The 12,553-nt window shown below is 40.4% G+C and overlaps 2 protein-coding genes across 4 annotated transcripts; one reads left to right on the top strand and one right to left on the bottom strand.

Moving 5' to 3' along the window:
• Positions 1–202: 202 nt before the first annotated feature.
• Positions 203–10,010, bottom strand: LOC117247866 (sphingomyelin synthase-related protein 1-like). Of its 3 annotated transcripts, none has more exons than XM_033612463.2 (6): positions 9,898–10,010; positions 4,872–5,501; positions 4,673–4,768; positions 4,412–4,529; positions 4,072–4,222; positions 203–2,413 (listed from the first exon to the last, which is right to left on the bottom strand). In XM_033612463.2, exons 2-6 carry the CDS (start codon positions 5,495–5,497, stop codon positions 2,109–2,111), a joined length of 1,296 nt encoding a protein of 431 aa, XP_033468354.1. In that variant the 5' UTR covers positions 5,498–5,501; positions 9,898–10,010; the 3' UTR covers positions 203–2,108. The 3 variants fall into 3 exon arrangements, with proteins under 3 accessions (XP_033468354.1, XP_033468353.1, XP_033468355.1); XM_033612462.2 differs by lacking the exon at positions 9,898–10,010 and adding an exon at positions 9,419–9,701; XM_033612464.2 differs by lacking the exon at positions 9,898–10,010 and adding an exon at positions 7,933–8,106.
• Positions 10,011–11,383: 1,373 nt separating this feature from the next.
• On the top strand, positions 11,384–12,360 carry LOC117248000 (dual specificity protein phosphatase 13A-like). Its single transcript, XM_033612710.2, has 3 exons — positions 11,384–11,782; positions 11,857–12,071; positions 12,152–12,360. Exons 1-3 carry the CDS (start codon positions 11,547–11,549, stop codon positions 12,358–12,360), a joined length of 660 nt encoding a protein of 219 aa, XP_033468601.1. The 5' UTR covers positions 11,384–11,546.
• The last annotated feature ends 193 nt before the right edge of the window (positions 12,361–12,553 follow it).

The raw sequence follows: 12,553 nt of genomic DNA, 5'->3' as shown, positions 1-12,553 counted from the left end.
CTCCTGCATATCAGTATTGATAATATTTGAACAGCAATGTGACTTTTGTCAAATATTTGTTTTAAGGTGGGGAAGAAAAGCAAGTATATAGGTTGTGTTGATATTGAAGGCACACCCCTCTAAATCATGATAATTTCACCCATGATTGATACTGAATGTTCTTTTTTTTTTTTTACTAACTCACAATAATCTGGACTTCTAGTAATATTTGTAACTGACTTTATTCAACAAATGCAAAAAGAAACATATTAGTAACAAAAGCAGCCAAGGAAACAGTCAGTCAGAATATAAAAAACAGTTTTCCTGTAAACGTTTATTGCTGAGCCAAAAGGCAGAGAGAGATTACTTGCATTGCAAATAAAGCCATAAATTGTAAACAATTATTTAAAAGATATAGTTTGGATCAACTATGACGAAGTAAACAATATACTTTTGAAGCATTGTTATCCAAACAGCCAGTTTTTGTACTGTGCAACAGAGAAAAATTCTGGACAATAAAGCTTTAACAAAATCCACCTCCATTCACTTCTCTACTTGTTGCATGATTAAAAATCTGTTAAAAAAAACAAACAAACAAACAAAAAACACTATCAAATTAGGACAAAGAAATAATTATAGTGAGGGCTGATTGGCAACACTGAACATTACAATAAATGTTGAGATATTTGGTTTAACTGTGAATGTAGTGGTGAGATTATAAAACACAACAAAGCTGTAGAGTTCAATTTATAAAGTGTAAATTAAAAAAAAATGGTGACTGAAACAGAACTCTGTCAGTAGAGAACAGGAAGTGTCTTTCCTGTTGCACATCAAAAGAAACTTTGGTAGTAGGTACCAAACAGGTGTCAAATCTCTTTGCAGCAAAACAATATATAAACTGTGCCCATGACGACTCCCAAAACTACAGTATGAACCTGCATACAGCCTCATCAGTTTCCTACTGTAGACCCGAACCACCTGTGAACCTTAAACACCCCCAATGTGGAACATGAACGATCAAAGTGACAATCAAAGGCAAATAAATCTCAGAGAAAACGATTCGCACCTGCATCCCTATAATGAACCGCATTTCTTTGTTTTACATTGAGCTGTGCAATTAAATATAAAGAAATGGGAAATACACTTATTCGCTCTCTCATCTAACTCTTACATGGAAACATTCTCAAGTCTGTGTGCTAAATATGATTTTATCGCCAGCGGCTGATTAGCTTAGCTTAGCATAAAAACAGCAAACAGAGGGAAACAGCTAGCCAGGCTTTGTCCAAAGAAAAAAAAAACTCCCCCTTTTGTACAAATGAAATACAAATAAACCTGAGGTTACATGCTTAAACAAAAGTTAATCACTGAGCTTTTGAGATGCTGGTACTGTCAGTAAATGTTTTACCTTCAAAAAGAGCCATGCTAGCTGTTTCCCCCCAGTTACCAGTCTTTACGATACGCTATGGTAATTATCTGCTCGCTGTGGCTTCATATCATAGAGTTTGGCATTTTGGTTGTCACTATCTTTTTTTTTTTTTGGAGCCAAAAGTGACCATGTTGGTAAAGAGGGTGGAGCTGTGGTGGAGCAAGGGCTGGATCTGACTGAGAATTCAAGGACACTGCTGTGGCAGCAAAGTATCATAACCTCACCCAAATGGGACCATAACTTACAAAACAAACATCATGCTGTACTTGAAACTAACCTTTGAGACCAAAGACTCATCAGGAGAATGTTTACGGAGGTAATAAATCAAGTGAAGTAGGCTCATTTCCCTGTCGACTTGTATACAATCGGACTTTTTTTGCAACCAGTGGAGTCGCCCTCTAGTGGCCATTAGAAAGAACACAAGTTTAAGGCACTTCCTCTTTGGCTTCACCCTTCAGTTTCATATTTAACAGACATAGATGAGAGTGGGAACAATCTTTACATCTAACCTTCAGCAAAAAAGCAAATAACTATATTTCAAAATAAAAATCCTCCATTTGTACAAATGAGGGAAAAAACCTCCCACGTAATGAACTTATAACCTCTGAAAGATAAGAAGCAGCATCTCAGGTAAAAGTTTCTCATTCAGGCTTTAATATTACAGTCCATGCACATTGCAGCTGCAGATCTTAGAAAGCGTACTCTATCCAATCAGAGTTTTCATGAAGGCAGGTTTGTTGAAGGGCCAGTGATACTGGTTGGGAACAGGTCCATTCACATTGCACTCAAAGAAGGAGAACATGGGGAACCAAATGCGTGCCCTCCGACTATGCTGGTAGGCACGAGTGTTGGCTAAGGTGTGGTAGTAGAGGAAGAGGCGAGTGGTGATGTAGAAGGCGATGAAAACGTCGATAGAGTAGTGCTCATGAGCCGCCAGGATAAAGAAGATCCCGAACAGGTTTAACACCCAGGAGATAGTGTGAATGAGATTCCAGGATCGTGGAGTGTCTGCAATTGAAGAGATCATTAAAGAAAATATATAGATTTCTTTCTTTTTTTCCCTATTGTGAACAAATACCATGAAAAGACCAAAACCAACTTAGTACAATTAAAGTGCCCAACATATCCAGAGCCTGATACAGTTTATTTCTCAGAGACACAGAGCTCCAATGTCGATCAAAAACACATCAGTGAGCCACCTTGTTGAAATGGACGACATGTTCCTTCATTACAATGAACATGTTTAGTTTGAGTTGATTGTCCTGTGGCTGTAAATACTCCTTAGTATGCCAAATGTGTGTTAATCCGCATTAGAAAATAGTCCCCAACAAATACAAAATTCACTCTTGTTTGAGTAACATTTGCTGAAAACTACAATGCCCAGCTGTTGATGGAAATAACTTGAAACTAGAATTATTGCTTTGCGGTTGTATGCCTCCACAAACAAGTCAAGTTGACCTTACAATTTACACTCATGTCTGTGGATGTTTTACCACATCTTCCCCTCGGCAGCACAGAAGATCTATACAGTCAGCACAGTTTCAAGGAGGACACCCAAAATTAGTCACCAAATCAGCATCTGACTAAATGTCTCCCCTTCTGATTCTAACTTATAATATTGATTCATTATTCAAGAGAAGTGTTTTTGCAGAACATTATAATGTCACAGTTGACCTTTGACCTTTTGGACATAAAATTTTATCACTTCATCATTTAATCCTATTAAACATTTGTGTGAAAATGTGGCATAACTAGCATATTTATTCTTGAGTTATGGCTAACACATGATTGGTGAGGTCACCTTTGACCTTTGACCACTGAATTCTGACTATTTTATCTGTGAGTCCAAGTAAACATATGTGCTAAACATGTCCCTCAAGCCGTTCTAGAGACATTGGTGGAAAACATAATGCCTCTGGCTCCATTTATCGCTGGCATAGAGATATAAAAAGGATTTCTTCAAAGGAACTAATGGGCTTGGGGCTGAAAACCACAGACAGAAGAGGGAAGTCAGAAGGTACTGAGAAATGTACCACAGCATTTATGGTTTTGATCTTGTCATCGATTTGTTGATCGTATATAAATTTAAAATATAATATATAATAAAATCAGCTTTATCATTTACAGGGACAGTTCTCCCCAAACACAAATACAAATTCCTCTTACCTGTAGTGCTATTTATCAACTTAGATTGTTTTGGTGTGAGCTGCAGAGTGTTGGAGATATCAGACATAGAGATATCTGCCTTCTCTTACATGTAACAGAACTAGATGGCACTCAGCTTGTGGTGCTCAAAGCGCCAAAAAATATATTTGGAAACCTCAACAGCAATGTCTCTTTCCAGAAATTATGACCTGGTTATGCAAGCTAATCCACAGGCCTTGATGTGAGCAGTTTCATACACAGTGGGAACTTTTTTCTTTCTACTGAACTACACCCATTGACCATTGAGCTCACCTTGCACCACTGAGCTAACATTACAGCTCAGCCGAGGAGGACGGCAATTTGATGCACAATCCGGACTGATAAATAGCACATCAGTTAAGAGGAAAAATATGTATTTTTAATTTCAGGGTGAACTGTCCCTTTAACAAGAGTCACACATACTCTAAAGTTGTCCGTTCTGTAGTTAAAAGCCAAAAAAAAAAAAAAATAGTGACACTCACATTCAGTCACAAAGAAGTTGAGCATTGTAATGACAACAGTGTGTCCACTGAACATGTAGTCTCCACATGTTTGGACACCGGTCAGAGTCATCCCAAACCCACTCCAGATCAGTAGCGCCCTTTGTATCTTTCCCCACGTATCACCGTATGACTGAGGAAGAAAACACACCAGTTATATCAGTCATGCTGTGTGAAACTCAGCAGCAGCTGTTCGGCGCTTATCATAGTGGGAATGCTGAGTCAAGAATAAACTGCAACACTGCCAATGGCAACAAGAATTACTGGCCACACCAAACCAAACTTTATCTAATCTGCACATAATGTCATGAGCGCTTCCCACCTTACTGGCACACTTCAGGTGCTGCCCAGGCACAGAGAGCGAGGTGACAAACATGGTGCAACAACGAAGCAAAAACACAGTCCCCATCAAAGAACACAGCCGTCTGAAGAGAATGGACCTGAAATAGAGACATTCATAATTCATTCCTTGGCCAATATCTTTATATTTGCATTTTTAACACCTCGTGTTTTAGTGGTGATGTGCTCTATTTGCACATGTTACTAGAACACAGTGTGTCAGTGAGCTAGAACAGTGGATTACCTGTGTTTGTGGAGGAGCAGGATCAACAAGAACATGTAACACAGGATGAGGCCACAGGCTTCAGCCATTGCAAAAGCCCAAGGGATTCTGGGAACACTGTCAGAGTACAAGAATGTGTGTCAGCATGCAGATTAGATATGAGTGCAGGGGAGTGTGAACATGAACTATGGAGTCTGCTCAACATGCACTGGATCCATACCTGTCCAGGAATATGTCAGGCAGTGGTGGGTACGTCCTCATGTCCGGGACACGCTCATGTACGATGACCATGACAAAAGATGTGAATCCAAATACTAAAAAGACGTATATGGAGCTCATGACTGTCTTCCACACCTCTGGGTCCAGTCTGCCAGCCAAGTGCTGCTGCCTGTACCTCCCGTTGGAGTGTGTATGACACACTGCAGCTCCTAAGCCGCATCCAGATCTGTCACTGTTCCTCAGCCGCAGCTCTGTCCCATTACACAAGTGATCACCTCCATTATACCTCCTGTCAGCTCCGTCACAGCTCCAATCACCCCCTACGGTACCCAACAAGAGCCCAGCTGGGAGACTGTCTGAAGGCTGGAGACCCAGCTCCTCCAGCTGAGCTTGGTTCTGTCTCTGAAGCCTGCGGAGGGCTATGGTAAGCCTCTTGATGTCTCCCAGCACAGTGAGGCCCAGTGGAGGCCCGCGCAGATCGGCCTCAGTCAGAGCCAGCAGGCTGAGGCCATCCAGGCGGTGCTGGGCACACAATAACTCCACATACTCTCCAAAACCTTCTTCCTGCAGCCACTGGGCCACCTGCTTACAGCTCCAGGCACTCACACTGTCCTTTGGCGGTGCCATGCCACTGCAGATACAGACATTCAGTGTTAGTAATGGGCTTAATGAAGATGAAAACAACCATTGGTAATTAGCACTTCCTTCTCCACTGTGTTTTCACCTCTTGATTTCATTACTGTTTTTGTCACAGTCAGTCCTGTTGTTTGAATGCAAAACTGCCTGACACTTATCCATCTAATTAGGCTGCTGTTTAATTTGCATACTTTTGATCACAACCACTTGCCCTACATTGTAAGGCCCTGTTTACACCTGGTATTATTTTGGGTGATTGCATCATAAGTGGACAGTACAGGTGTGAATGCACCCAGTGTGTCTTATATGCATCTTGAAAGCCAATCGCTTAGACAACATTCAGAGGTGATCTGGGACACATATGGACACTTTCTTTTATTTTAAATGAGCCAGACATAAAAAATGGCAAACAAAACCCCAAATTTTCCCTGCATCCAATGTGACATCTTCAAATGTTTTGTTTCATCAAAAAATAAGTTTACGGTGATACAAAACAGAGAAAAAACATATCAAATCCTCAAACTGCAGCAGCAGGATCTACCACACTTCTGGCATTATTCACTTGAAAAAGAATTCAAATGACTGACTGATTATCTAGATACCTTGGTTTAATTTTCTGTCAGTCAACTAATCAGTTAAATGACAAATTGTTTCAGCTCCAAAATTACCTAGACCAAGGGCCATTTTTGGCCAAAAAAGAAAAACAAAATCAGAAAAATATTTGGGCCTTATATTAAAGGTAACACAGCCTTTTAAGTTGAATTTAGCCTATCAACATTCTTAATAGATCTAAATGAGCATCCCTCATTTGCTTTAGCATAAGGAAGTTACTCTGCAGTGGGCTATTTATGATTATTTGTTTCTTTAACTTTGCAGAGTTGCAGATTAAAGCAAATTAATCTGTCAGATTAAGTTGGATTTGGAATTCACAGCTAGCCTAGCAAGGAGGACTCAAGACTGCTGCAGCCATTGCTAGTGATGTTTGTAGAGGAAAAGGCACCGGGCCACAGATGCCTAACGCACATTTTAGTTGATGAAATGTTAAAATATTTGTTTTAATCAGTGTATAGGCTACACGTTTTACCATTGAAGATTAAGAATCAATTTAGGCCTACAAAAATAAATTAAAATAAAAAATGATGGTTATTCATTTCCATATTTTTTTTTTTGTCAAAGCTACTTGGAGCCATAAGAGCAGGGCTAAAGAGTCACATGCAGCGTCAGGAGCCAAAGGTTGCCTACCCCTGACCTAGACAGTCCGAGCCACTCTGTGTGTCCTCAAGATCAATCTACTGTGTACAAGTACACCACTAAACAACAGCAAATTTCTACAAAGGATTTGAATTATTTTGTTCACAGGTTGCAACTAATGAGTATTTTCATTACTGATTGGACTGACAGTTATTTTTCTAACTAATTGAATGGCAACCATTTAGTACGTCAAATGTCAAAATGCCCATCAAAATTTCAAATCCAAACCAGCCTTTCATCCAAAAGATATCAAACCTACAATATTAGAGCTGAAAGGATTAGTCCATTGATTGACTGTAGTCAGTCATTAGGAAATTTGCCTTGCAAGTATGTTGATACTCAAGTACTCATTTTAGTTTGTTATTTTTTCAGCAAAAACTCCAGTCTCTTGTTCAAGCTTCTAAATTGTGAGGATTTTCTGCTTTTCTATTTTATGTCCTGTTAAACTGTGTTTCTTTGGGTTCTGGACTGTTAGTCAGACAAAATATGTAAATTGAAGACATCGCTCTGGGAACATTTTTTACAATTTTCTTACATTTCATACACTGATTGACAGATAATGAAAACAAATTTTAGTTGCCATCTTAAATGATATAAAAAAGAGAAGCAGCAATTCCTCACATTACCTGAAGCACTATAATACAGTCACTAATACACACTGTGGAAGAATGCATGTGGCAGATATGTTACACTATGACTGATTGGGAGGTCATTGTACAGGTGATCTGCTGTGCAGCAGCTTGTATGTGCTCTTACTCCACATGAGCCAGCACCTACAAACTGCCGGCTGCTCAGTTCTGTTCCATCACCTGTGTTCAGGTCCGTACAGCAGAGCAGTAGTGTACAGTGTAGTTCTGCACACTGACACTCTGATCCACATAAAACAGGCCTGTGTTGTGTTTTTATGTAAATGTGTTTTAATGCGTCCTGTCTGGATGTTATGATTTGTTTAATGTTCCCTTTTCTGTAGCAGATTTGCACATGCAAATCAAAGACAAATTTCTGCCCTTTGCATGCAAAAAATAGACAGTGAAGTGTCTTCTTTTCTATTCTGCGTTTTACAGTATGTGTCAAACCAAAGCAAACAAACAGAATTCAACCTGACTTGAGTGTGAACATCCTCTCTGTTCCACAGCTGTCATTTCATGATAATAAAAAAGCAGTGAGTCACTAACCATCCACAAAACAAGCAGGGTAAGTAAGCTCCTCTCCCACAGACAGACTGATGAAACTCTCCTCTTTGCTCTGTCTTTTTCTTGTCTTTGCTCTTTGACCCACTGATAAGCTCACCACAACGCTGCTCGCCCTCGCCTCCCAACTGCTCCAAAGGTCTGCAGGGCTCAATCAACACGACTGTTGACTACTAAACGTGAGAGATAGTCTACGTGCTGACTGGACGGCAGATACAGACTTGAAATTACCAAGTCAGCAGCTTTCGGTTATCAGCAATGAATGACCATTTCAACCAGTGTGAAAAATAAAGATCCTGTAAGTGATTACAATGAAAAAACTTCCTTAAAATAATTACTTGACCTCAAAATAATTAGTTGGTATCTCAAAAAAATGAGAAACTTTCTCAAAAATAACGATTTAGTATTGTTAGTGTACTGAAATACCAACTCATTATTTTGAGAAAGTTTCTTATCATAATGAGTTACAGGATCTTTTTAATTCATCACACTGGTGGAGATAGACTTATAGAAATCCATGGGACAGCACCAGGTCTGTAGGGAGATAATAAACTTACTAAAGAATACTAGTATGCTGAGAAATCAATAAATGCTCATACATGAAGGCACAATTGCATTATTTTTGCCCAACAGTCCTAAATCCTAAATATTCAGTTTACTGGAATGTAAAACAAGAAAAGCAGCTAATCCTCACTATAGCTGAAACAGTTATTAGATTAATAAGTAAGGAGATGAACAAAAATATATCCATATATTCTCATCATCCATTAATTTATTTGAGCAAAACATGATATATTTTTACAGTTTTATCTTTTTTAATTTGAGAATTTGCTGCTTTTTGTTGTCTTACATTGTAGGAAACTGAATATCTAAATACACCACCTTGGGCCAGGAAACTGGTGAAATTTTTTGCACTTTTTTCTGACTTAAAAAACAACAAACTACAATTTAATAAAGTCAATAACTGTTAGTTGCAACCCTAATCCTCATACTACAAAATCTGATACCATCTAAGAAAAATCAATGAATGGTTTAAGCTCTATTCAAAATGTTGTCAGTGTGTTGACACAAGATCAAAAATATCAGCTGAAAATTTCAACAGTATCATATTATCATACAGATTAAACATCATGTTCTAGTCTTAAAAGGCTGTGACACAGTGAAACAGGTTTTCCTGTACATTACATGAATTCATTTAAGTCTCACAATCAATGAGAGTTTCCCACATTATCCAATCTCGTAAGGAGACTCACAGTCACACCTAATATGACATCACATCACTGACATCAACATCCTCTTTCAACAATAGCAGGAGGTCAGATTTTGCCAATAACCTCCCAGTCACCATCGCACCTATCAAAGCTTGCTGATAATGCAGATCTATGGTGTCAGACTGCCAGTGAAGGATCATACACAACAGTCAGCTGATGAATATTAAATATTTACATGTCTGAAACCTAAAGCACCTCACCTGGGTAGCTGCTGCTCCATTCCCTCAGAGAGAAATAAGTTATTTTTAACTGGCCTCGAGATTTTACTGGCAACATCCTGCAGCTTCTCTGCCCGAGGCTTTACTTGGGGGATTCATAAGTGCCATGTCAGCTTGTTTGGCTGGCTTACAGTGAGTCAGTGAGCTGTGACACACAGCTGTGAGAGAGAAAGCCCTTCAGTGTGTGTGTGTGAGAGAGAGACACTTGGACAATGGGCTCATAGTCTGTCCACCACAGGACCACAAAGCAACGCCACACTGCTACATTTCAGCACGAGGTCAACTGAGAGCAATTAAATCATATTTTATGGCAGCATGGAACAAATTAAACAGTGTTTTCCTCACATAAACAAAAGTAGAAGGGTGTGTGTTGAAATGAGAACAAAACAGTCACATGAAGTACATTTAGTAGTGTCAAACTTACTTTACAGACAATATTAAACAGTTGCTGCCTCTCTTACCATAAGTCCACTGTCACTGTGCTGGCAGAAGGTAGAGATCAGATGTGTGTCTGGAGTATTTCATGGCCAACATGCTTCTGTGACAACTAGGCAACACCAACCAGGAAGAGACAACAATAAACAACAGTATTAAAGAAGAGCTGGTGGGCTCCTGCAGGGCTGCTTGTAAAAGCACACTGACATCTGCTGGCCGTGTTCAGGTAAAACTAGGATCTGTTTACAGGCTCCCTATATATATATAAAAAAAATTGAATTTCATGCAGTATTTGGTTTAGACCTGACAGCACAGGCACAGGCAGGGGAGCGTATCAATGTCACCAAGGTCCTGTGTTCACCAGCTTGATATCATCTTACTGTGACACACTGAAGGTCCAGTGTGTAGGATTTAGGGGCACAGTTGGCAGGTGTTTTCTTTACCTCAGAATGAGCTGTTTATATCTACATAGGGAGTGAGTCCTCCTCTATGGAGATCCCCATGCTGCACTGCCATGTTTCTACAGTAGCCCAGATCAGACAAACCAAGCACTTGCTCTAGATAGGTCCATTTACTTTTTAATGTTCTTGCATGGGCCCTTTTCAGGCCCCCAGGAAGTGTGCAAGGCTTTAAACCCAACTTTTGGTAATGCTATTGAGCCCAAAAAGACTTTTCCCCATAGACTTAGATTGTGAAATCTGTAATACAATGATTTGACCATCACAACCTCCGGGAAATAACTCATTGCATTATCAAGATTTGATCTGTTCAGCCCATTAACATTTGGACAGTCTAGAGGACTTCATTAAATTGATTTACCCCATTTAAGTTAGTAGACAGCTAAGATGGAGGTAGCCCACCTGGCTGATGCTGATGCTGATGCAGATGCAGATGCGATCATCTTGGTACGCAGCAGTTAGATGTTTTTGGCTTCATGCGTCACTCAGCAACTTTTATAGGAAAGAACTGGATCTTGACTTCAGTGCTGACTCCAGTTCTCTTTATGCATCCACAGTCCTCTTCTATGGAGTCTGCTGTGTTGTTCTACAGTAAAACAGAATGGACAAATCAAACACTGGGTCTAGATAGGACCATTCGCGTGTTCATGTACACCATAGTTCTCCTACGTGTCTGGCACACGGGAGAAGTTTCAGCTTACTAGATGCCACTAAATCCTCCACACTGGACTTTTAATAAGAAGATTCCACAATGTTTTTGCCCATGCTCAAATGATCAATGTATGTTTCCTTTGGGGGAATATGGGGATTCTCTGTAAGATAATTGAGAAAATTATGAACATCAAACATTTAATTTTATGCACTTCTGGTGATTTTTTTGCATCAGTTCATGGTGTGAATGTCACAATAAAAGTCCTCTGCTACTTTCACGCTTTTGTTGGAGGGGACAGATACACATGACTTAAATATTGGAGGGGGCATGTCCCTGAAATCTACACCTGTGAACATGGGGAAAACCCCAACAAGCAGTGGATATCAAAGCAGTAATGTGAATATAAACACATCTCCATGAGTGAGAGTTTGACTGAGTCTGTGCCAATCTGCACCACCTGTTATTGACAGTCAGAGGCTGCAGCAGCCACAGCAAAGTCAACAGGCAGCAGCGTGATTTGGTTTTAGGGGAATAACAGAGTAGTTTATGCCCTATAAACTTAGAAATGACAGACATGAAACCAGTCTCTGAGGTGAGGTGTGATACACAAGACTCTGCGCAGACAGTCGTCAGGGACACAGACCCAGGAGAGGAGGAAAAGTGCACATGTGCCACAGAGGATTCAAAAAGGACGAGGGAGAAGATCCCATCTCTCCAGGAGCTGGAAGAGGTTTTATATTCAGCTACAAGCTCCTGTCGCCACGGAGATGAGGTGTGGCCCAACCTGTATCTGGGGGACATGTGAGTATCCTGTGGTTAATTTACGTTCATCTACATGTGTCTGAATTGTGTATCAAATGTGGTATATGTCTCAGGTTTATGTCTCATGACAAGCTCGGGCTGTGGCAGCTGGGCATCACTCACGTACTGAACGCATCGCATGGGAAACTGTGCTGTAAGGGCAGTGATGACTTTTATGGAACCACGGTGAAATACTACGGCGTCCCAGCCAACGACCTGCCAACATTTGACCTTTCACCTTTTTTCTACCCTGCTGCTGAGTTCATCCACCAGGCTTTGACATCAGGAGGTACTGTACACGTGTTTTTAGAGGTGACAAAACAGCTACTGTTGGGTATTTTCAGTGTCTTTGTGTCTTATCATGTCCAGGAAAGGTGTTTGTGCACTGTGCTGTGGGCGTGAGTCGCTCAGCTGCGTTGGTCCTAGCCTACCTGATGATTGATCACCACCTCAGTCTTTTGTCCTCTGTACGCTGCGTGCAACAGAAACGCTGGATTTTCCCAAACAGAGGCTTCCTGCGACAGCTTATAGCCCTGGACAGAAAACTGCAGGACAAAAGGATGAATGAGTCAAAGTAAAACAAAGGGAGGAGATACTCTACGCAATAAATCCATTGAACTGTCCTCGCTTAGTCTGCAGATGTCAATGTCCTCATTCACACCATGCAAGACTGTCTCCATTTGTACCATGTACTGTATGTATACACTATACACTTCGGCTGTGTTCAGCCCTCCCCTCCCTTCTTGTCCTCTCCCTATGTGACCTCAATGG

The sequence above is a fragment of the Epinephelus lanceolatus genome, chromosome 17, assembly GCF_041903045.1.
Source record: "Epinephelus lanceolatus isolate andai-2023 chromosome 17, ASM4190304v1, whole genome shotgun sequence".
Classification (NCBI taxonomy): Eukaryota; Metazoa; Chordata; class Actinopteri; order Perciformes; family Serranidae; genus Epinephelus; species Epinephelus lanceolatus.
Note: the sequence above shows the minus strand (reverse complement) of the source record. Positions and strands in the feature narration are given on the sequence as shown.

Coding starts and splice junctions, on each gene's coding strand:
- LOC117247866 (XM_033612462.2), bottom strand. CDS start 9,438: ATGGAGCAGCAGCTACCCAG. Junction 4,530..4,672: donor CTGCTCCTCCACAAACACAG/GTAATCCACTGT, acceptor TCTCTATTTCAG/GTCCATTCTCTTCAGACGGC. Junction 4,223..4,411: donor ACCTGAAGTGTGCCAGTAAG/GTGGGAAGCGCT, acceptor TTTCTTCCTCAG/TCATACGGTGATACGTGGGG.
- LOC117248000 (XM_033612710.2), top strand. CDS start 11,547: ATGACAGACATGAAACCAGTCTCTGAGGTGAGGTGTGATACACAAGAC. Junction 11,783..11,856: donor AACCTGTATCTGGGGGACAT/GTGAGTATCCTG, acceptor TATATGTCTCAG/GTTTATGTCTCATGACAAGC. Junction 12,072..12,151: donor CCAGGCTTTGACATCAGGAG/GTACTGTACACG, acceptor TATCATGTCCAG/GAAAGGTGTTTGTGCACTGT.